This window comes from Primulina eburnea, chromosome 18, assembly GCF_022965805.1.
Source record: "Primulina eburnea isolate SZY01 chromosome 18, ASM2296580v1, whole genome shotgun sequence".
In the NCBI taxonomy this organism is placed as follows: domain Eukaryota; kingdom Viridiplantae; phylum Streptophyta; class Magnoliopsida; order Lamiales; family Gesneriaceae; genus Primulina; species Primulina eburnea.
The window spans coordinates 10,539,693-10,565,505 of NC_133118.1; the positions used below are offsets into that span (position 1 = coordinate 10,539,693).

General features: G+C 41.7%; 1 protein-coding gene across 1 annotated transcript; it reads left to right on the forward strand.

The window, feature by feature from the left end:
• Positions 1 to 20,973: 20,973 nt before the first annotated feature.
• Positions 20,974 to 24,933, forward strand: LOC140819105 (uncharacterized). The gene is made up of 9 exons (XM_073179115.1): positions 20,974 to 21,639; positions 22,039 to 22,893; positions 23,002 to 23,084; positions 23,193 to 23,269; positions 23,650 to 23,702; positions 23,830 to 23,943; positions 24,043 to 24,290; positions 24,379 to 24,406; positions 24,820 to 24,933. Exons 1-9 carry the CDS (start codon positions 20,974 to 20,976, stop codon positions 24,931 to 24,933), a joined length of 2,238 nt encoding a protein of 745 aa, XP_073035216.1.
• The last annotated feature ends 880 nt before the right edge of the window (positions 24,934 to 25,813 follow it).

A 25,813-nucleotide genomic window follows, 5' to 3' on the forward strand; every position in this document is an offset into this window, starting at 1 on the left:
ACAAGGACGTAAGTTTCATTACTTTATGATATGGTTTGAAATTTATGTATTGGGAGAATTATTATTTGATCATTATGATGTGTTCTGGGAATACTAGACATTGCATAATCGAAGTCAGATCGAAGAACAGACTGATTATTGAATTGTTATGATTTTTCAGATTATATTGATTGGAATTGGACAGATTTGGATTATAGATTGATTACAGATTGTAATAGATGTGGGTTATGATTTGTAATTTATATTTGTTGATATTGTATTGACGGGGATACTGAGATTGTACCGTTATGCTGTTGATTTGACTTAAATCCATATTAATCAGATTCATTATTGAATAGAGAATAGAACATTAATATTATGATTCTCGATATGTTGTTTCAGGTTTACAAAGACAGTCTTGAGTTCAGAACTGATATTTGCTTCAGACTACAAACAAAAAGTATAAGTCAATGTGGTATTGGGAGATCGAATCAAGTAGGATATACTTGGGTTTCCCTAAATTACATACTTATTGTTATTATATGCATTCATTTGATTATTATATGTTGGTCTATTGATTTTTATGAAGCATGTAATAAATGAGTATTAGACGAGTGATCTTGTGACAGAAGTGCCTGATAGTGGTGGGATCGCTACGGGCACATTGTACGATGTCACAAGATAGTGTGTTGGCGATTGTGCCACAGTCTGTGACGGATAGGTCAAGGCAGTGGATGTTTGGTTATATCGACGTGGATAGAATCGGAGTTTCTTCTATTACTGTTGGTCGATATAGGAATACCAACGTCTAGAAACCGGGATCCCTAGACTAGGATTGAGTCTAGTCTGAGTCGTGGAGTCACGAGGATAATTGATAGTTTTATATTGATTATGTTTCAGATTTTGATACATATTTCTATTATCTGTCCATGCTTTTATATTGATTATATGATTGTATGTTCATTGATTTATACTGGGATTATATTCTCACCGGAATTATCCGGCTGTTGTCGTGTTTGTATGTGTGCAGGACAACAGGTGGGACAGGATCAGGGTCGAGGAGATGACGAGAGATCATGATTAGAGTGGAGACCACGGACTTTGATGTTGCTGTAAATAAGGTTTGAACACTTGATAGTTAGTTGTTGAACCTTAGTCTGTATTGAATATATGATGTACAGGACTTGTACCTTGTTATATACTGATATGTATACTGGTATTATTTCCATTACGTTCCGCATTTAAAAAAAAATTAGACCCAGTTTATTATAATTAATTAAATTGTCCTAATGATGATTAAGAGTATGATTAGCGTCCGGGTCCCCACACGTATGCTCCAGTTGCAAGACTGGAAGCAATCAGAATTTTTCTCGCTTATGCATCACACAAAAACTTCAAGGTCTATCAGATGGATGTAAAGAGTGCATTCCTGAACGGTCAACTACAAGAGGAAGTATATGTTGAACAACCCCCAGGTTTTGTAAATCACATCTTTCCTGATCATGTATATCATTTGAAAAAAGCCTTATATGATCTTAAACAAGCTCCCAGAGCTTGGTACAAAACTCTCTCAAAATTTCTAACTGATCATGATTTTTCTGTTGGATCAGTTGATAAGACCTTGTTCAAATTTGCTAAGAATGATCACATTTTATTAGTTCAAATTTATGTTGATGATATCATATTTGGGTCAACTAATCCCAAATTATGCGAAAAGTTTGCTAAGCTAATGCAGGATAAGTTTAAAATGAGCATGATTGGTGAACTGGCATTCTTTCTTGGACTGCAAGTGAAGCAACTGGAGACTGGTATATTAATCAGTCAGACTAAATATACAAAGGAGTTGCTGAAGAAATTTGGCATGGAATCATGCTCAGCTACAAATACTCCCATGAGCTCATCTGTAAAATTGGACACCGATCAAGGGGGAATATCAGTTGAGGAGACATTATATCGAGGTTTAATAGGTTTATTGTTGTACCTAACTGCCAGTCATCCTGATATTGTATTTGCTCTATGTATGTGTGCTAGATTTCAAGCAAATCCTAAGCAATCACATTTCTCAGCTGCTAAAAGAATTTTGAAATATCTTAAGGGTACACAAAATGTTGGGTTATGGTATTCTAAAGACTCTACTTTCAATTTAGTTGGATATTCAGATTCAAATTATGCAGAATGTAAGCTTGATCGTAAAAGTACAAGTGGATCTTGTCAGTTTCTAGGAGACAGACTGATCTCTTGGTTCAGCAAAAAGCAGACATCCATAGCTACCTCAACAATTGAAGCAGAATACCTTGCTGCTGGTAGTTGTTGTGCACAACTGATTTGGATTCAGCAACAACTGAGAGATTATGGAGTAATTACAAATGAATCGCCCATATTTTGTGATAATACGAGCACAATTGCCATCACCTATAATCCAGTTCTTCACTCAAGGACCAAGCATATAGATGTCAGGCACCACTTCATTAGAGATCATGCTTTGAAGAAGAACATTAGACTGGAGTATATTTCAATTGAGCAACAAGCAGCTGACATCTTCACCAAACCATTACCCGAAACTAAGTTTTCTTAATTTCGCAGTATTCTTGGTTTAATTGACTTGTCTTAAAATTATTATTGATGATGTTTTACTAATAAAATTATTTGCAGAAAATAAGAACACAAGAACAAATTGGAAATGATACTTTATTAAGAATAAAATCGATTCCATCTTACAGAAGATAACTTAGAACCAACTGAATCTTGCCATTCTGTAATCCAATTATTCAACTCATAAATTCGGATTCTAGAAAATGATTCGGTTGTAGAAATCTTCTCAATCACATGCCATTCCTTCCATAGCATTGCTTGTAACAGAACATTGTCATCAACCAGGTCTGTCACATGCCTGACTTCAAAACGATTAATGTATTTACTTTCTGTTGCTGCTTGAGCATGAGAAGGAGAACCACCACTACTACTTATCCTCTTCAAATCATGAATTTTGAACCATGTTGACATCACTTTCGTCAAGACATATTCCTCCATCGTTTTCTTCAACTCTTCTAAATAAGGACTTTATTGTTCAGTAACTTGAATATGCATACTGCTTCATGCATCATAATTACTTGAATCCGACATATAGAACTGTTATTGTCTCACATTTTATCTCTCTCGTCTTATTTATAGACAGATGACATTAAATGTTGAAGAAACCAAAGAGTCTCAAGTCAACCGAAGCGTTTTTCTCATTTACCTAGGCTTCTTATTTATCAGTTGTTCATTATCAACTGATATCAGTTTGTCATTTATTAGTTAATGCTTAACTGATTTCAGTTCATAGTTGTAATGCCCAAAATTTTATATCGTGTTAAATTACGATTATTAATTTCTAATCGAGACGATTATGAAAGGGCTAATCGAGACACGAATTAAAAGTTAGTATGTGAAGTAGTTGGTGCGAGAGCCGAATGTCTCGCACATATGTGTAGTATCCCGATGCCTAATTTGAGTTAATTATTGGATTAATTATATTTCAGTGAGATCGGAAGGACCGAACAGGGTTCGGATCGTCCGATCAGGGTTCGGATCGTCCGATCAGGGTTCGGATCGTCCGAGACAGGTGGCTGGACACGTGGAAGACATGCAGGATTCGGATCGTCCGATCAGGGTTCGGATCGTCCGAGACAGGTGGCTGGACACGTGGAAGACATGCAGGGTTCGGATCGTCCGATCAGGGTTCGGATCGTCCGAAGTGTGCCGGATCGGATCTTCCGAAGTGGATCGGATCTACCGATCGTTGTCTATAAATAGAGGCGCGAGGTTTCACTTTTTACTCGCCAATTCCGAGTGTTCCAGAGCGTTTTAGTCGTTTCTGATGGGTTTCTAGTCTTTTCCCGAGGTTTAGGCACTAGCGGGGAGCTACTGGTTTTGTAGCGGAGCTGTGCTCTAGTTGGGAGCTAGCGGCATCAGTGGGCTGACTACGGACGCAGGCTTGATTCTAGGGCTGATTGCTAGGATCTACTGGTTTGAGGTACGAAAGTACTATCCGAGATAGCAGGATTGAGTATGCTTTACTATGTGTTGCATGTTTATATGTTGCATTATTATCTGTCATATGATGCATGGTTTATTATGCGGCATTTGCATAATCATGTTGAGCCTGATTATCTTTGAGATAGCCTGTTGAGAGGGTGCTCAGCCCTCGTTTGTTGTGGATGGTTGGACCCCGTTGGCCGACGGTGGTCAGGTCACCGGTATATCCACAGGTTTATTTTGGTATGGGAGACACCTCCTGGTGCGACGGCACAGAGTGCTACACACCTTGACGTCATTTACCTGAGCAGTATTTCGTTATACCCAGATCTTGGTATCCAGTACATTTTGCATACATGCATGTCATAGTCTTGTATACTCATGCTTTCGATGCTGAGCGTTTTATGCTGACGTCCTCGGTTTATCTCTGTTTTGGGCACCCTATTCGATGGGGCAGGTCTCAGGTTGGACGGTCCAGGAGGGAGAGGACAGGGAGCTGGCAGAGATTGACCTGTAGTTGTTGGTATTTGTTCTTGGAATTTAGTTCGATCTGGTTGTTTAAGTATTTTGTACTTACAGATTCGATTGGGTTGTATTACTGTTTTTCCGCTGTTTACCTGATTCAGTTTTTAATGTTAATTTTGCATGCTTAAGTTCTGATTAGTAGGTGATTCTGGAACGGGTCACTACATATGCGTGAAGAGTAGGCGCGCATATGCGCGAGTAGGGAAGAAACCCATGGTGCGGAACAAAACACTAGGCGCACATGTGCGACTATATGGGCGTAAATGCGCGAGGGGTCCACAGAGGTTGGCGCACATGCGCGACTTGGATTCGCGCACATGCGCGAGGGTACCCGAGACTTGGAAAATTTGAGCAATGGCCTCGCGCATATGCGCCGAGTAGGGCGCGCATATGCGTGAGTCTCCGTGAAGCTACGCGCCGAGACAGAATGTCTCGCGCATTTTCGCGGAAGGTGGTCGCGCATATGCAAGAGACGTTCAGCACAAAGACATGAGCCATGTTTGTAAAGCATGCACGGTATATATATATATATATATATATATATATATATATATATATATATATAAACATCAACGTAATTCAGAAGATAAAGAAAAAAGAAAACCGAAGCCAACCTTTTGGTTTTTGATTTTAGAACAGATCTTGCGAGAAATCCGTCCGTTAGATTTTAAATCCGACTTCAGTACTGGGTTCATATCAACGCAGGCTACTACAGGACGTAAGTTTTATTACGTTTTGACTAGAATTGATGTCAGATTTGTACGGTGGTTGATTGTAAATTATTGGAATTAGTAGATACTAGTTTCGTATCACCGATATCGCAGGATTGTACTGTTGTACTGTCAGAATTTGATAAAACAGAGATGTGATGATTTGATTAGAATATTGATACAGTATATTGATATTGTCATTGCCAGATTGAACAGTGACAGACTTTGAGTCGAGACTTCGATTGTATCAGAGCGACAGTCGGACAGGTATAAATAAATGTTGATTCGGGATTGCACAACTCGAGTTAGGTTTGACTGGAGTTTCCCTAAAGTAGATACTTTATTTTATTGCATTGATATTTGCAGATTATCAGATTGATATGTTTAGTCTATTGAATTATAGCAGAGCCAGAGTTTGAGTCTAGGGCAGACCAGCCTAGCTAGGGCAGAACCGTCGAGTCTTTGTCAGAACCGCAAATACTCTAGACTTACGGTGTATCGATGAGCTTAGATGTAGATCGACGTCTATTGTATATATTCGATACAGCATACCAAAGTCTAAATTTTAGGTCGGGATCCCTAGATTAGAAATGAGTCCTAGATTTAGGTACAGATTTGTATCGGCTCATGAGGAAAACTATCCTGTTCATGATCTGGAATTAGCAGCGATCGTTTTTGCTTTGAAAATCTGGCGCCATTATCTGTATGGTGAGCGATTTGAGATTTTCACTGATCATAAGAGTTTGAAGTATCTGTTCACTCAGGCTGAGTTGAACATGCGTCAGCGTCGTTGGATGGATCTACTCAAGGATTATGATTGTGAGATCAAGTATCATCCAGGATCTGCGAATCTCACGGCCGATGCTCTTAGTCGCAAGGTGAGATTGTCTGCTCTTCAGACTTGTGCTGTATCTGGGATTATTCAGGATTTCTGTTCGATGGGATTCAATTGTAAGCATCGGAAGGGAACAGAGAGTATCCGTGTAGCTACTATTTTGTCTGAGCCAGTTTTATATTCTCGGATTAGAGATGCTCAGATGTCTGATTCTAAGGTTCAGAAATTAGCTCGGTTGACTGATGGAGATAATACTTCTGGATTCCACTATCAGTCCGAGGGTCTTTTGTGCTTATCTGGTCGTGTTTTTGTGCTGGAAGATGACACTTTGAGGGAGGAGATTTTGTCCCAGGCTCATCGTAGCAAGTTGAGTGTTCATCCGGGGAGCAACAAGATGTATAAGGATTTGAGGACTCGATTTTGGTGGAAAGGTATGAAACGTAATGTTTATCAGTATGTCTCCAAGTGCCTAGTCTGTCAGCAGGTGAAGGCTGAGTATCGACGACCTGGAGGTTTGTTGCAGAATCTTCCTATTCCGGAGTGGAAGTGGGAGCATATCACGATGGACTTCGTGACTCACTTACCTATGTCTGTGGGGAATAGAGATGCTATCTGGGTGGTAGTGGATCGGCTTACTAAGTCTGCCCATTTTCTTCCGTATAACAGAGATTTCACTTTCGATCGGATGGCACGGTTGTACATTCAGGAAATTGTACGGTTTCATGGTGTGCCCGTGAGTATCGTTAGTGACAGAGATCTTCGATTTACATCTAGATTTTGGGGCAGCTTTCAGCAAGCTTTGGGCACTACCTTGAGTTTGAGTACTGCATATCACCCAGAGACTGACGGTCAGTCAGAGAGGACTATTCGTACTCTTGAGGATATGTTGAGATCTTGTGTGATGGATTTCGGGCCAGCTTGGCAGGATCATCTGCCACTGATAGAGTTTGCATACAACAACAGTTTTCATAGAAGTATTGGTATGTCTCCGTTTGAAGCATTGTATGGTCGACGTTGTCGTACTCCTCTGTTCTGGGAGGAAGTCGGAGAACGACAGGTCGAGGGTCCAGAATTGATTCAGCAGGCCATGGACAAAGTTCTTGTGATCAAACAGCGGATTAAGACTGCTCAGGATCGACAAGCGAGTTATGCGAATACCAAGCGCAGACCTCTTCATTTTGATGCAGGCGAGAAAGTGTTTCTCAAGGTATCACCTTTTCGGAAGATTCTGAGATTTGGACTCAAGGGTAAGCTATCTCCGAGATTCATTGGTCCTTTTGAGATCTTAGAATGTGTGGGAGATTTGGCCTACAGATTAGCTTTGCCACCGTATCTGTCTAGTGTTCACAATGTGTTTCATGTGTCCTTGTTGAGACGATACGTAGCGGATGAGTCTCATGTTTTGCATCCGACAGAAGTTCAGCTGAATCCGGATTTGTCTTTTGTGGAAAGACCGGTTTCGATCTTAGACCGGAAGGATAAGGTACTGTGGAATAAGACTATTCCTCATGTCTTAGTGCAGTGGCAGCGCCGAGGTACTGAAGAAGCTACTTGGGATCTAGAGAGTCGCATGCGGTCAGAGCATCCAGAGTTGTTCAAGTTGTAGTATTTTCAGTTATGATTGTAATTTCAGTTGTACTTTCAGTTGTAATTCATTCTTAAGTTGAATGTATTGTTGTTCAGAATTGTCATTCTTCAGACGCGATTTCGCGGACGAAATCCTTTTTAGGGGGGGAGAATGTAGTATCCCGATGCCTAATTTGAGTTAATTATTGGATTAATTATATTTCAGTGAGATCGGAAGGACCGAACAGGGTTCGGATCGTCCGATCAAGGTTCAGATCGTCCGAGACAGGTGGCTGGACACGTGGAAGACATGCAGGATTCGGATCGTCCGAGACAGGTGGCTGGACACGTGGAAGACATGCAGGGTTCGGATCGTCCGATCAGGGTTCGGATCGTCCGAAGTGTGCCGGATCGGATCTTCCGAAGTGGATCGGATCTACCGATCGTTGTCTATAAATAGAGGCGCGAGGTTTCACTTTTTACTCGCCAATTCCGAGTGTTCCAGAGCGTTTTAGTCGTTTCTGATGGGTTTCTAGTCTTTTCCCGAGGTTTAGGCACTAGCGGGGAGCTACTGGTTTTGTAGCGGAGCTGTGCTCTAGTTGGGAGCTAGCGGCATCAGTGGGCTGACTACGGACGCAGGCTTGATTCTAGGCTGATTGCTAGGATCTACTGGTTTGAGGTACGAAAGTACTATCCGAGATAGCAGGATTGAGTATGCTTTACTATGTGTTGCATGTTTATATGTTGCATTATTATCTGTCATATGATGCATGGTTTATTATGCGGCATTTGCATAATCATGTTGAGCCTGATTATCTTTGAGATAGCCTGTTGAGAGGGTGCTCAGCCCTCGTTTGTTGTGGATGGTTGGACCCCGTTGGCCGACGGTGGTCAGGTCACCGGTATATCCACAGGTTTATTTTGGTATGGGAGCCACCTCCTGGTGCGACGGCGCAGAGTGCTACATACCTTGACGTCATTTACCTGAGCAGTATTTCGTTATACCCAGATCCTGGTATCCAGTACATTTTGCAAACATGCATGTCATAGTCTTGTATACTCATGCTTTCGGTGCTGAGCGTTTTATGCTCACGTCCTCTGTTTATCTCTGTTTTGGGCACCCTATTCGATGGGGCAGGTCTCAGGTTGGACGGTCCAGGAGGGAGCGGACAGGGAGATGGCAGAGGTTGACCTGTAGTTGTTGGTATTTGTTCTTGGAATTTAGTTCGATCTGGTTGTTTAAGTATTTTGTACTTACAGATTCGATTGGGTTGTATTACTGTTTTTCCGTTGTTTACCTGATTCAGTTTTTAATGTTAATTTTGCATGCTTAAGTTCTGATTAGTAGGTGATTCTGGAACGGGTCACTACATTTATGGTATCAGAGCATGCATTAAGATTTTGGGATTTGGAACTGTTCTTTTGGGTTTAATCTCTGGTAACTTTTGTAGCTAGAGATGTCTGGTTTTGACGACGATGCTAGTAGTCATGGCAGCATTGGACGCTGGGGAGACCGCGACGATCGGGAGCGTCGCCGAGAGCATCGAGAACGTCGTCAACACCGTCGTGATGAGCCTCGGAGTTTTAGTATGCATCGGTTCTTGCAGATGGGGCCGAAACCTCTTTCGGGCGGTGAGACTCCGGATGTTGCGGAGAACTGGCTTGAGAGGATGGAGAGCTGCTTCAAGACTTTTCAGTGCTCGGTGGAGCAGCAGATTGATACCCTTGATTTCTTGCTGGAGGGTGGTGCGCGTAAGTGGTGGAGGTCTACCTCTGCACCGATAGTTCAGCGACAGGGTCGAGTTCTTTGGGCCGATTTCCGAGCCGCTTTCATGCTGCTTTACTTTCCGCCAGCTCTTCTGCAGACCAAGGCGATTGAGTTGATCAATCTGAAGCAGGGAAGTTTGTCTGTTGATGAGTATCAGCAGAAGTTCTTTGAGTTGCTTCCGTATGTTCCACATGTCAGTGACAATGCTAGGGCCAAGTATAACCATTTTCTTCAGGGCCTCAATCAGGAGATTTATGATCGGGTTGTTGTCTGTGATGATCCGACATCGTATGAGGGCCTTGTGAACCGTTGTCGCCAGGCTGAGGGCAGTTTGCTGAGAGGTCGAGCCATGCAGTCTGCTCGTCCTACTAGTTCTTTGGGTCCCCGCGCCCAAGCATTTAAAAAGGCTGGATCTACTTCTTCTTCCTCTGGATCTGGAGGAGTTCACCATTTTGGGAAGAAGAAGGGCCCGTGTCAGCATTGCGGGAAGGATCATCCGACGGAGCGTTGTCGCAAGGTTGCGGGTGCTTGTTACAAGTGCGGTGAGATGGGCCACATGAATAGAGATTGTCCACAGACGGGCGGAGGATCAGGATCTGGTTCTCAGGCTTCAGTTCATCAGAGGCCACAGCAGGGACAGTCTACTCAGGGTTCTAACCTCCGACCGCGTACTCAAGGACAGGACTTTGCTCTTAACCAGGATCAGGCTGCTGAGGAGAACGAGAGAGTTATCGCAGGTGTTTTTTTTATTATGTGGATTACCTGCTTACGTTCTCATTGATACTGGTGCATCACATTCATTCATATCTGCGAGATTTGCTAAGCGTCATGCGTTACCTTTCACTTCTTTGGACGTTGTGGTATCTGTTTCCACACCGATGGGTCATTCGGTGCTAGCTAAACGTCTAGTTTTGGGTTGTCCTCTAGAGTTTGAGGGTAATGTTTTAACTGCTAATTTGATGATTCTTGCGATGGAGGATTTTGATTGCATTCTGGGAATAGATGTGCTGACTGTGTTTAGAGCTACTGTGGACTGTTATCAGAAGTTTGTGCAGTTTCGTCCAGTTGAGGGCGACAGTTGGTTTTTCTATGGAGAGGGAGCGCGACCCCCGATGCCTGTGGTTTCTGCTCTGAAAGCCTGTCGTGCTTTAGAGTCAGGCGGGGAAGGCTACCTTATCTATGCTATTGATTCGTCCGCAGATAGTGTCGGTATCAGTGACATTCCAGTGGTTTGCGATTTTCCGGATGTTTTTCCCGAGGAGATTCCTGGTTTTCCTCCCGTTCGGGAAGTGGATTTCGGCATTGATTTAGTGCCAGGCACGACACCAATCTCTAGAGCTCCTTATCGTTTAGCTCCATCGGAGATGCAAGAATTGAAACAGCAGTTGCAGGATCTTCTTGACAAGGGGTATATTCGACCCAGTGTGTCCCCGTGGGGAGCACCAGTTCTTTTTGTCAAAAAGAAGGATGGTTCTATGCGGCTCTGCATAGATTATCGGCAGTTGAATCGTGCTACGATAAAGAATAAGTATCCGTTGCCACGGATTGATGATTTATTTGATCAACTGCAAGGTACCTCTATGTATTCCAAGATTGATTTAAGGTCTGGTTATCATCAGCTTCGAGTTCATCAAGGAGATATATCGAAGACTGCATTCAGGACCCGGTATGGGCATTATGAGTTTCTGGTTATGCCTTTTGGGGTGACGAATGCACCAGCAGTTTTTATGGATCTGATGAATCGGGTATTTCGGGATTTCTTTGATAAGTTTGTTGTGGTGTTTATAGATGATATCTTAATCTACTCGCATGATCAGCAAGAACACGTACAACACTTAAGGATTATTTTACAGACACTTCGCGAGAATCAGCTTTATGCGAAGTTGAGTAAATGTGAGTTTTGGATTGACAGGGTTGTATTCCTTGGTCATGTCATTTCTAGCAAGGGAGTTTCAGTTGACCCGAGCAAGGTGGAAGCGGTATTGAACTGGTCGCGTCCGACGACAGTAGCCGAGATCCGCAGTTTTCTGGGATTGGCTGGGTATTATCGCCGTTTCATTGTCAACTTCTCTCAGATTGCTAAGCCACTCACTCAGCTCACTCGGAAAGATGTTTCATTTGAGTGGACATCAGAGTGCGAAGAGAGTTTCTTGGAACTTCGCAGACGTTTGACATCTGCGCCTGTTTTGGCTTTACCGTCTGGATCTGGTGGTTTCAGTGTTTACACCGATGCCTCTTTACAGGGATTAGGGTGTGTTCTGATGCAGAATGACCACGTGATTGCTTATGCGTCGAGACAGTTGAAGCCTCATGAGGAAAACTATCCTGTTCATGATCTGGAATTAGCAGCGATCGTTTTTGCTTTGAAAATCTGGCGCCATTATCTGTATGGTGAGCGATTTGAGATTTTCACTGATCATAAGAGTTTGAAGTATCTGTTCACTCAGGCTGAGTTGAACATGCGTCAGCGTCGTTGGATGGATCTACTCAAGGATTATGATTGTGAGATCAAGTATCATCCAGGATCTGCGAATCTCACGGCCGATGCTCTTAGTCGCAAGGTGAGATTGTCTGCTCTTCAGACTTGTGCTGTATCCGGGATTATTCAGGATTTCTGTTCGATGGGATTCAATTGTAAGCATCGGAAGGGAACAGAGAGTATCCGTGTAGCTACTATTTTGTCTGAGCCAGTTTTATATTCTCGGATTAGAGATGCTCAGATGTCTGATTCTAAGGTTCAGAAATTAGCTCGGTTGACTGATGGAGATAATACTTCTGGATTCCACTATCAGTCCGAGGGTCTTTTGTGCTTATCTGGTCGTGTTGTTGTGCCGGAAGATGACACTTTGAGGGAGGAGATTTTGTCCCAGGCTCATCGTAGCAAGTTGAGTGTTCATCCGGGGAGCAACAAGATGTATAAGGATTTGAGGACTCGATTTTGGTGGAAAGGTATGAAACGTAATGTTTATCAGTATGTCTCCAAGTGCCTAGTCTGTCAGCAGGTGAAGGCTGAGTATCGACGACCTGGAGGTTTGTTGCAGAATCTTCCTATTCCGGAGTGGAAGTGGGAGCATATCACGATGGACTTCGTGACTCACTTACCTATGTCTGTGGGGAATAGAGATGCTATCTGGGTGGTAGTGGATCGGCTTACTAAGTCTGCCCATTTTCTTCCGTATAACAGAGAATTCACTTTCGATCGGATGGCACGGTTGTACATTCAGGAAATTGTACGGTTTCATGGTGTGCCCGTGAGTATCGTTAGTGACAGAGATCTTCGATTTACATCTAGATTTTGGGGCAGCTTTCAGCAAGCTTTGGGCACTACCTTGAGTTTGAGTACTGCATATCACCCAGAGACTGACGGTCAGTCAGAGAGGACTATTCGTACTCTTGAGGATATGTTGAGATCTTGTGTGATGGATTTCGGGCCAGCTTGGCAGGATCATCTACCACTGATAGAGTTTGCATACAACAAAAGTTTTCATAGAAGTATTGGTATGTCTCCGTTTGAAGCATTGTATGGTCGACGTTGTCGTACTCCTCTGTTCTGGGAGGAAGTCGGAGAACGACAGGTCGAGGGTCTAGAATTGATTCAGCAGGCCATGGACAAAGTTCTTGTGATCAAACAGCGGATTAAGACTGCTCAGGATCGACAAGCGAGTTATGCGAATACCAAGCGCAGACCTCTTCATTTTGATACAGGCGAGAAAGTGTTTCTCAAGGTATCACCTTTTCGGAGGATTCTGAGATTTGGACTCAAGGGTAAGCTATCTCCGAGATTCATTGGTCCTTTTGAGATCTTAGAATGTGTGGGAGATTTGGCCTACAGATTAGCTTTGCCACCGTATCTGTCTAGTGTTCACAATGTGTTTCATGTGTCCTTGTTGAGACGATACGTAGCGGATGAGTCTCATGTTTTGCATCCGACAGAAGTTCAGCTGAATCCGGATTTGTCTTTTGTGGAAAGACCGGTTTCGATCTTAGACCGGAAGGATAAGGTACTGTGGATTAAGACTATTCCTCATGTCTTAGTGCAGTGGCAGCGCCGAGGTACTGAAGAAGCTACTTGGGATCTAGAGAGTCGCATGCGGTCAGAGCATCCAGAGTTGTTCTAGTTGTAGTATTTTCAGTTATGATTGTAATTTCAGTTGTACTTTCAGTTGTAATTCATTCTTAAGTTGAATGTATTGTTGTTCAGAATTGTCATTCTTCAGACGCGATTTCGCGGACGAAATCCTTTTTAGGGGGGGAGAATGTAGTATCCCGATGCCTAATTTGAGTTAATTATTGGATTAATTATATTTCAGTGAGATCGGAAGGACCGAACAGGGTTCGGATCGTCCGATCAAGGTTCGGATCGTCCGAGACAGGTGGCTGGACACGTGGAAGACATGCAGGATTCGGATCGTCCGATCAGGGTTCGGATCGTCCGAGACAGGTGGCTGGACACGTGGAAGACATGCAGGGTTCGGATCGTCCGATCAGGGTTCGGATCGTCCGAAGTGTGCCGGATCGGATCTTCCGAAGTGGATCGGATCTACCGATCGTTGTATATAAATAGAGGCGCGAGGTTTCACTTTTTACTCGCCAATTCCGAGTGTTCCAGAGCGTTTTAGTCGTTTCTGATGGGTTTCTAGTCTTTTCCCGAGGTTTAGGCACTAGCGGGGAGCTACTGGTTTTGTAGCGGAGCTGTGCTCTAGTTGGGAGCTAGCGGCATCAGTGGGCTGACTACGGACGCAGGCTTGATTCTAGGGCTGATTGCTAGGATCTACTGGTTTGAGGTACGAAAGTACTATCCGAGATAGCAGGATTGAGTATGCTTTACTATGTGTTGCATGTTTATATGTTGCATTATTATCTGTCATATGATGCATGGTTTATTATGCGGCATTTGCATAATCATGTTGAGCCTGATTATCTTTGAGATAGCCTGTTGAGAGGGTGCTCAGCCCTCGTTTGTTGTGGATGGTTGGACCCCGTTGGCCGACGGTGGTCAGGTCACCGGTATATCCACAGGTTTATTTTGGTATGGGAGCCACCTCCTGATGCGACGGCACAGAGTGCTACACACCTTGACGTCATTTACCTGAGCAGTATTTCGTTATACCCAGATCCTGGTATCCAGTACATTTTGCATACATGCATGTCATAGTCTTGTATACTCATGCTTTCGGTGCTGAGCGTTTTATGCTGACGTCCTCGGTTTATCTCTGTTTTGGGCACCCTATTCGATGGGGCAGGTCTCAGGTTGGACGGTCCAGGAGGGAGAGGACAGGGAGCTGGCAGAGGTTGACCTGTAGTTGTTGGTATTTGTTCTTGGAATTTAGTTCGATCTGGTTATTTAAGTATTTTGTACTTACAGATTCGATTGGGTTGTATTACTGTTTTTCAGCTGTTTACCTGATTCAGTTTTTAATGTTAATTTTGCATGCTTAAGTTCTGATTAGTAGGTGATTCTGGAACGGGTCACTACATATGCGTGAAGAGTAGGCGCGCATATGCGCGAGTAGGGAAGAAACCCATGGTGCGGAACAAAACACTAGGCGCACATGTGCGACTATATGGGCGTAAATGCGCGAGGGGTCCACAGAGGTTGGCGCACATGCGCGACTTGGATTCGCGCACATGCGCGAGGGTACCCGAGACTTGGAAAATTTGAGCAATGGCCTCGCGCATATGCGCCGAGTAGGGCGCGCATATGTGTGAGTCTCCGTGAAGCTACGCGCCGAGACAGAATGTCTCGCGCATTTGCGCGGAAGGTGGTCGCGCATATGCAAGAGACGTTCAGCACAAAGACATGAGCCATGTTTGTAAAGCATGCACGGTATATATATATATATATATATATATATATATATATATATATATATATATATATATATATATATATATATAAACATCAACGTAATTCAGAAGATAAAGAAAAAAGAAAACCGAAGCCAACCTTTTGGTTTTTGAGTTTAGAACAGATCTTGCGAGAAATCCGTCCGTTAGATTTTAAATCCGACTTCAGTACTGGGTTCATATCAACGCAGGCTACTACAGGACGTAAGTTTTATTACGTTTTGACTAGAATTGATGTCAGATTTGTACGGTGGTTGATTGTAAATTATTGGAATTAGTAGATACTAGTTTCGTATCACCGATATCGCAGGATTGTACTGTTGTACTGTCAGAATTTGATAAAACAGAGATGTGATGATTTGATTAGAATATTGATACAGTATATTGATATTGTCATTGCCAGATTGAACAGTGACAGACTTTGAGTCGAGACTTCGATTGTATCAGAGCGACAGCCGGACAGGTATAAATAAATGTTGATTCGGGATTGCACAACTCGAGTTAGGTTTGACTGGAGTTTCCCTAAAGTAGATACTTTATTTTATTGCATTGATATTTGCAGATTATCAGATTGATATGTTTAGTCTATTGAATTATAGCAGAGCCAGAGTTTGAGTCTAGGGCAGACCAGCCTAGCTAGGGCAGAACCGTCGAGTCTTTGTCAGAACCGCAAATACTCTAGACTTACGGTGTATCGATGAGCTTAGATGTAGATCGACGTCTATTGTATATATTCGATACAGCATACCAAAGTCTAAATTTTAGGTCGGGATCCCTAGATTAGAAATGAGTCCTAGATTTAGGTACAGATTTGTATCGGTTCATGTAGTCAGATTGGATACATGCTTTCATGATTGTTTATGCTTTTATATATGTTTTATATGATTGCATTGATACATTGTTTATACTGGGATATTTATATCTCACCGGAGTTATCCGGCTGTTGTCTTGTCTGTATGTGTGCATGGCAACAGGTGGGACAGGTTCAGGGTCACAGAGGTGAAGAAAGATCGAGATTAGAGTGGTGATTCCGGACTTGGATATAGATAGGTTTTATTACTTGATTGTAGTATTTGAACCTAGTTTTGAATTAGATGCATGTTATAAAGGATTTGTATTATTATACTGGTTTGTATAATAGAATGATTCCATTACCTTCCGCATTTTAAAAAAAATAAAAAATTCAGACCCTGTTTATTCTAATTGATTGAATTAGTCCCAATGACGATTAAGAAGATGATTAGCGTCCGGGTCCCCACAACAGGTGGTATCAGAGCGATAGATCCTTTAGATTGAGATAGAAGAGGCTATTGAGTGGGGTAGATTGAGGTTTTCTTTCCTGCTTTTGAATGCTAGCATGTCTTACTGCTTTAATACATGTTACTTCTTTATCTGATTTGATATAGTAATATGTTTTATTTAGATTGGATCAGTACTGATTCTAGACCAGCAGTAAGATGATCAGAGGAAGATTGAAACAGAATTATGCTATTTGTTACTAATCTATTTGATTATCAGATATGCCTCCGAGACGAATCCCAGAACAGGGAAGTACATCAAATCCTCCAATGGACGTCACCCCGACTCCAATGGAAACGTTGCTGAAACGATTTCAGTCATTTCATCCGCCAACTTTGAAAGGAACTGAGAACGCTGTGGAGTGCGAGAGTTGGCTTGATAATATTGAAATGCTTTTCGACTCATTGGAGTATACAGATGAGAGGCGAGTTCGTTTAATTGGACACCAGTAACACGATGTTGCAAAGAACTGGTGGGTCACGATAAAGAGAGCTTTGGAGCATAGAGGTACGAATATTACCTGGAATGTTTTTAGAACTGAATTTTACCAACGATTCTTTCCAGTGTCGTATCGAAAGGACAAGGGGTCGGAGTTTGCCAATCTAAAGCAGGGACAAATGAACATAGAAGAATACGTGTCCAAATTCTCCACCTTGTTGAAATTTGCTCCACATGTGGCTGACAGTGACGAAGCTACTGCTGACCAGTTCATCAATGGCTTGAACCCCGATATTTTCACATTGGTGAACACAGGGCGACCGAATAATTTTACTGATGAGACAGAAAGGAGCTTCATTTGTGCCTCCAGCACCGAGACCACAGCAACCACCTCCCAGATTTGAGGGTGGCAGCAGCAGTGGAGGAAAGAAAGAATTTTTGAAAGCCAGAGGAAAGCAATTCAAGAAATATGACAGTAGTTCTTCCAGCTCCGGTGGTTCCAGATAGAGCCAGAGTTACACTGGAGTTTATTGTAAGACTTGCGGAGGGAGACATGCAACTGAGCAATGTCAAGGAGTGACTGGTAGTTGCATCATCTGCAAACAGCCAGGAAATTTTGCTAAAGTATGTCCACAGAGGGGTTCTCAAAGATCTCAGGAGCCGAGTCATCGGGATCAGCAGCATAGACTGAGAGACGATCAGCTGCTGTTCACACATTCCAGCCAGCGCCAGCTCAGTCACAGCAGAGGCCAGAAGGTAGCCAGACTGTTAGCCAGCCTCCTAGACAGCAGGTCAGAGTATTCGCTTTGACAGAGGAGCAGGCTCAGGAAGCACCAGATGACGTTGTGGCGGGTAACTGTTCTTTATGTGGTTACTCTGCTTATGTATTGATTGATACTGGTGCCTGAACGATTTGCATTAGGTTATGCATTGCCTGTAGAGTCTTTAGATACTGTAGTGTCTGTCTCTTCGCCTTTGGGGACATGTTTGATATCAGTAAATTCCGTTAAACATTGTGTACTACAGTATGATGGTCATGAGATAGAATTAGATTGCATCGTACTTGGGTTGTCCGATTTTGATTGTATTATCGATATTGACATGCTGACCAAGTACAGAGCTACAGTTGATTGTTTCCACAAGATAGTGAGATTCAGACCAGATATGGCTGAAGAGTGGAAATTTTACGGTAAGGGTTCTAGATCGAGAATTCCTTTAATATCCTTATTATCTATGACTCGATTATTATAGAAAGGAGCAGAGGGATTCCTTGTATATTCAGTAGATTTACTGAAGTCGAGTCCAGCATTGGCAGATCTGCCAGTGGTACGTGAGTTTGCTGACGTCTTCCCAGATGAGATCCCGAGATTACCTCCAGTTAGAGAGATAGACTTCAGCATTGAATTGATGCCAGGTACAATGCCGATTTCGAGAGCTCCGTATAGAATGACACCAATTGAATTAAAAGAATTGAAAGATCAGCTGGAAGACTTATTGGCCAAGGGGTATATCATACCGAGTGTTTCTCCTTGGGGTGCTCCAGTATTGTTTGTAAGAAAGAAAGACGGTTCGATGAGACTCTGCATCGACTATCGGCAACTAAACAAGGCAACGATAAAGAATAAATATCCTTTGCCTCGTATTGATGATTTATTTGACCAGTTGCAGGGTTCTTCTGTGTTTTCCAAGATTGACCTGAGATCGGGATATCATCAGCTGAGAGTCAGAGATTCTGATATCTCAAAGACGGCATTCAGAACCAGGTATAGACACTATGAATTTATTATCATGTGGTTTGGTCTGACTAATTGTAATGCCTGAAGTAAATATCACAAGTTATGGATTTAGTAATGTGAGATTACTAAATAATTAATGATTTTTAAAGAGGAAAATATGACATATCTTGGTCATATGAAGTCCAAATGATTTGAATTTTGGATATAACGTAAAAAACTCAAAGATATAGAAGTTTCATGTTTTGAGTTTTGGAAAATTTGATCCTTTGACTGGTTCAAATGGATATACCGGTATTAAAATGTTAAATATTATTTATTATATTATATTATTTTATTAATATAATATAATATAATATTTAAAATTAAAAAAAAAAAAGAAAATAAAGATAAATATGCAAGTGGCGTTGATGAATTCTGTAGAATTCGTTTGACAGAGAATAGCGAGAGAGGTGAGAGATGTGAGAGTTTTGATTTTCTTTTCAAACGTGCGACTTATCGGTTTATCCAATCGACGAACCGACTTCAGTTCTATGATCGTTCACACGAGGTCTTCGATTTGAGGTATAAATTTTGTAGTTTTGGTGATGTTTGAAATTCGTCGATTTTTGGAATAAATCTGATAAATTGTTAAATCATACTGAAATTGAAGATTGTTGAATAATGTATGATTTTAACGAAGTAGAGAAGATTATTGTGTTGTTGTTTTGAATTATTCCTAATTTATTATAATTAGAGATTTTTAATCGTTGAATTAAAATTTGGAGAGTTGTTTGTCAGTTGTTATTAATTCTGATTATATATTCGGAGTCTACGAAGTATAGGCTACACGCTGATATAAAGTTTTCGTAATTTGACGGATGCTGTAAAATAGCCTATTATTTGAAGTTAATTAATTAAGGTGTATTTGGTGGTAGTATTGTGAATTAAATACACCAGAATATTAAATTGTTGAACGATAAGAATTTATAATTGAGTTTTATATTTTGTTGAATTAATGGTTGTTGAGCTATTTGATGTGATATATTGAGGCTGTTATGACTGTGTTGATACGTTGACAATGATCTGATAATTGTTGTTGAATTATTTAGATACGTCTCAAGCCTCGGGATCAAAGAAATAGCCAGATTTTATATATACTCGATTATCAGGTACGTGTTGACGTACGAGCATATGTTGTTATTGTTTAGTATTGATGAATACTATTGCGTTGAACGATGATAAATCACCGGAATTGGGTGATTTGATATTATATTTGTTGTTGTTTATTATTGTTGATATTGTTGACTATCGTTGTTGGGAGACTTCTCGTTTATGTTGTCACGTTGATGTTGTTCGTTCAACGATATTGTTGTCGCCGGTGTTGGGGTGCGACATATCGTTGATGTTGTTATTCGTTCGACGATATTGCTGTCGCCGGTGTTGGGGTGCGACGTATCGTCGATGTTGTTGTTCGTTCGACGATATTGCCGTCGCCGGTGTTGGGGTGCGACGTATCTCGATGTTGTTGTTCGTTCGACGATATTGCTGTCACCGGAGTTGGGGTGCGACGTATCGTCGATGTTATTGTTGCAGTGTGATGTTGTTGAGGTTGTTGATGGCTGATTGTCCAGAAACGGCAAAGGGGGTATTTCTGTTATCATTTCAGTTATATCTTATGTTGTTGTTAATATAACTGTTATGTATTACGATGATGATAGTTGTATATGCTCACCCTTTGGGGGCTGTTTCTGTTGGGCAGGTTACAGGACTATGCGTGAGACATGATAGTGGTGAAGGACTAGGTGTGTCTAGTCAAACAGTCCTGTAGTTGATAGTAGATAGAGACAGTATATCTTATTGTCTTATTTGAGTTGTATGTGTGTATTTATTATACTGTTTCTGCTGCATTGACGTAGATAGTGTGGTGATTGCACTATTTTTGTCGTATATGCATTATCTTATTATGTCGTTGAAAAGAAATTTTTTTATGCATATGACGTCACATGTTACATGATTACGTGGCGAGGTTTGGGGCGCCACATTTGGTGGTATCAGAGCATATGTTAGATGTCTGGGATGGTTAGGAGTTGGGTTTGTGATGAGGGAGTTGGATGACGATATTATCTGCGTGTGCCTGTGCATTTGACTTGTTATTGATGATTTCTCGATGTGATTGATTGTTCTTTAGTTGCGTGTGCTTTCGTACGAAAGGTGTAATGATGAATACTGGATTGTAATTGTTAAATGTTATGATTAATAATTTGATTTCCAGTGATGGCAGCTAGAGAACAGGTACATCCACGTGAGGAAACAGACGAGGTTGACAGTGGGTTTGGACAGATGAATCCATTGCCACCTCCTCCTATGGGACAGGCACCTGCAGATCAGCCTTTATTACATGGTGAGTTGACTTTGGCACAGTTCAGCAGTTATTTTCCGCCGAGATTTGATAGTTCGGAGACTGGTGAGCGAGCAGAGGAGTGGATTGAGAGGATAGAGCAGATATTTGTGACCGCTCCGTGTGCTAGGTCTGCTTGGTTACGATTGGCTACATTTCAGCTTTCGAGGAATGTACTGTTGTGGTGGCAGACGACTGAGACCGGATTGAGAGCTCAGGGCCGTACTGTTGATTGGGATGTGTTCCGATCTCGTTTTCTTGATAAATATTTTTCTATAGCAGCCAGACAGAAGAAAGAGAGAGAATTCGAGGATTTGAGACAGGGCAGTATGTCTGTTGCGGAGTATCAGTCTCGGTATTCTGCATTGCTGATATATGTACCACATATTGCTACGAATGTTCATGCTAAGATGAGGCATTTCTTGAGAGGGTTGAAGTTAGAGTTATTTGATCGTGTGCAATCAAATAACCCGATATCATTTGAGGATGCAGTGACGAGGGCAGAGATGGCTGAGTTGGTGATGCAGGAGTATGGGGCTCAGGTACGATTATCTGAGCCGACTAGAGAGTCATTGCGACCGCAAGGACAATCTTTTAAATATCAGAAGGGTTCATCTTCTTCATCCTCATCTGGGAAGCGCCGATTTGATTCATGACGTGTTGAGAGTCGTGGGAGCAGTTCTCAGTCTGTTCAGGGGCAGAGAGGGGAGTCCAGAGCAGTGAGATGTTTTCGTTGTGGGGGACCTCATCTGATCAGAGATTGTACACAGACCGAGATCACCTGTTTTGAGTGTGGCGGTGTTGGTCATCTGGCGAGTCAGTGTCCTTGTAGTGAGAGGCAGCGAGAGCCTAGGAGTGCTAGAGGTAGATCCTCAGAGAGAGGAGGACGACAGCCTCGTTAGTTTACACCACGACCTTCTGGAGGACAGCCACGTATGCAGGGAGCTGGTCCGCCTCAGGCACATGTGTATGCTTTGACACGAGAGCAGGCAGAGGAGGCACGAGAGGAGATGATAGCGGGTAAGTGTTATTTATGTTCTTATCCTGCTTATATTCTTATTGATACTGGTGCATCGCATACTTTCATATCGAAGAGGTTTGTGGTTGAGCATCATATGCGCTCGTCTCCATTGTCTATGCCTCTTTCTGTTTCGACACCCTCTGGAGTTGATATATCAGTTGTATCGATGATATCAGATGGTATTATTTCTTATGAGGGCTACGAGTTGAGATCCGATATGATTATTTTGGAGATGACTGATTTTGATTGTATCGTGGGAATTAATGTGCTAAAGAGATATTGTGCGACTGTTGATTGTTATCAGCGAGTAGTATATTTTTATACAGATGAGAAAAAACGTTGGACATTTTATGGGAAGGGTTCTCGTCCCCGTGTTCCGTTGGTATCTGCTATCCGGATGTCTCGGTTATTGGAGCATGGACATGAGGGTTATCTTATTTATGCCTTAGATGTGACAGAGAAGAAGGAGGTGGGAATAGAGGAGATACCTATAGTTGTTGAGTTTGCTGATGTATTTCCTTATGAGATTCCAGGCTTCCCACCAGCTCGTGAGGTGGAGTTTGGGATTGAGTTGATGCCAGGTACTTCCCCTATTTCTCGTACTCCTTACAGAATGGCACCAGCAGAGTTGAGAGAGTTGAAAGCCCAGTTGCAGGACTTGCTGGACAAGGGATACATTCGCCCTAGTGTATCACCATGGGGTGCACCAGTCTTATTTGTGAGAAAGAAAGATGGAACGATGCGTCTTTGTATTGACTATCGACAGCTGAATAAGGTAACTATTAAGAATAAATATCCCCTCCCTCGTATTGATGATTTGTTTGATCAGTTACAGGGAACCTCAGTATATTCGAAGATTGATTTGAGGTCAGGATATCATCAGATACGAGTTAGAGAGGAGGATATCCAGAAGACAGCATTCAGGACCAGATATGGGCATTATGAGTTTTTGGTTATGCCGTTTGGGTTAACGAATGCTCCAGCTGTGTTCATGAGTTTGATGAACAGGGTATTCCAAACTTATCTCAATCGATTTGTTATTGTGTTTATTGATGATATATTGATATATTCCAGGAGTGAGGCTGAGCATGCAGGGCACTTGCGTTCAGTGTTACTGGTGTTGCGAGATAGACAGTTGTATGCCAAACTCAGTAAGTGTGAGTTTTGGTTGGATCGAGTGGTCTTCTTGGGTCATGTTATATCGAGAGATGGGATTTCTGTTGATCCAACAAAGGTCGAAGCCGTGTTACAGTGGTCTGCACCTACATCTGTACAAGAGATCCGTAGTTTCTTGGGTTTAGCAGGTTATTATCGTCGATTTATCGAGGGATTTTCAAAGATTGCTAGACCTTTGACAAAGTTGACCCAGAAAGGTGTGCGATTTCAGTGGTCTGAAGCATGTGAGAGGAGTTTTCAGGAGTTGAAACACCGACTGACGACTGCACCGGTGTTATCAATCCCTACAGAAAATGAGAGGTTTGTTGTTTATACTGATGCATCATTACATGGTTTGGGATGTGTTTTGATGCAGGATCGACATATTGTGGCATATGCTTCGAGACAACTGAAACCACACGAAACAAGGTACCCCGTGCATGACTTGGATTTGGCAGCCATTATCTTCGCCTTGAAGATATGGCGACATTATTTATACGGTACCTCGTTTACGATTTATACTGATCATAAGAGCTTGAGATTTTTGTTTACTCAGACAGAGTTGAATATGAGACAGAGACGATGGTTAGATCTGTTGAAAGATTATGATTGTGAGATTGAATATCATCCTGGTCGAGCCAATCTTACAGCTGATGCATTGAGCCGTAAAGTGAGTTGTACTGCAGAGGATGTCAGTCGTTTATCATCTATGATGATGTCTTGTTGTTCCTTGGGATATGATTTTGATATCTCGACGACTCCTATACAGGTATCTACCTTATTGGCTGAACCTGATATATATGGTTGTATTCGTGATGCACAGATGACAGATGAGAGAGTTCAGCGATGGAGGGAGTTAGTGTCTCATAAACAAGATACTCGTTTTAGAGTGGCTGATGATGGCAGTTTGAGGATGAATGATAGATGGGTAGTTCCTGATATATCAGAGTTGCGCCAGGGCCTGTTGCGGCGTGCACATTGTAGTCGATATTCTGTCCACCCTGGTGGCAAAAAGATGTATAAGGATCTACGTTCTCAGTTTTGGTGGAAGGGAATGAAACGTGATGTGATTGATTTTGTACGTCGATGTCTCAATTGTCAACAGATCAAAGCTGAGAGGAGAAGGCCAAGAGGTGAGTTGAGGAGTTTAGACGTACCGACTTGGAAATGAGAGCACATATCGATGGATTTTGTGACTCATTTGCCAAGAAGCACTGGAACTATTGATGCTATTTGGGTGATTGTTGATCGATTGACGAAAGATGCACATTTTATACCCTATAGCATGAGTAGTATGTACTTGACGATGGCACAGTTGTATATACGAGAGATTGTACGGTTGCATGAGATTCCAGTTTCCATTATTTCTGATAGAGATCCTCGATTTACTTCTCATTTTTGGAAAGGATTGCAGACTGCGATGGGGACAGAGTTGAGATTGAGTACAGCTTATCATCCTCAGACAGATGGTCAGACTGAGCGTACTATTCAGACACTTGAGGATATGTTGCGTACTTATGTTATGGATTTTAAATCTACTTGGCAGTCATCAATTCCATTGGTGGAGTTTGCGTATAACAATAGTTATCAGAGTAGTATTCAGATGGCTCCATTTGAGGCATATGAGAGAGCTCTACCCCTACTTATTCTGATGGTATGACGTATCTGTTATTTATGCATTTTATTACTGTTGTTGATTAATTTCGGGGTCGAAATTGATTTAAGGGGGGTAGAAATGTAATGCCTGAAGTAAATATCACAAGTTATGGATTTAGTAATGTGAGATTACTAAATAATTAATGATTTTTAAAGAGGAAAATATAACATATCTTGGTCATATGAAGTCCAAATGATTTGAATTTTGGATATAACGTAAAAAACTCAAAGATATAGAAGTTTCATGTTTTGAGTTTTGGAAAATTTGATCCTTTGACTGGTTCAAATGGATATACCGGTATTAAAATGTTAAATATTATTTATTATATTATATTATTTTATAAATATAATATAATATTTAAAATTAAAAAAAAAGAAAATAAAGATAAATATGCAAGTGGCGTTGATGAATTCTGTAGAATTCGTTTGACAGAGAATAGCGAGAGAGGTGAGAGATGTGAGAGTTTTGATTTTCTTTTCAAACGTGCGACTTATCGGTTTATCCAATCGACGAACCGACTTCAGTTCTATGATCGTTCACACGAGGTCTTCGATTTGAGGTATAAATTTTGTAGTTTTGGTGATGTTTGAAATTCGTCGATTTTTGGAATAAATCTGATAAATTGTTAAATCATACTGAAATTGAAGATTGTTGAATAATGTATGATTTTAACGAAGTAGAGAAGATTATTGTGTTGTTGTTTTGAATTATTCCTAATTTATTATAATTAGAGATTTTTAATCGTTGAATTAAAATTTGGAGAGTTGTTTGTCAGTTGTTATTAATTCTGATTATATATTCGGAGTCTACGAAGTATAGGCTACACGTTGATATAAAGTTTTCGTAATTTGACGGATGCTGTAAAATAGCCTATTATTTGAAG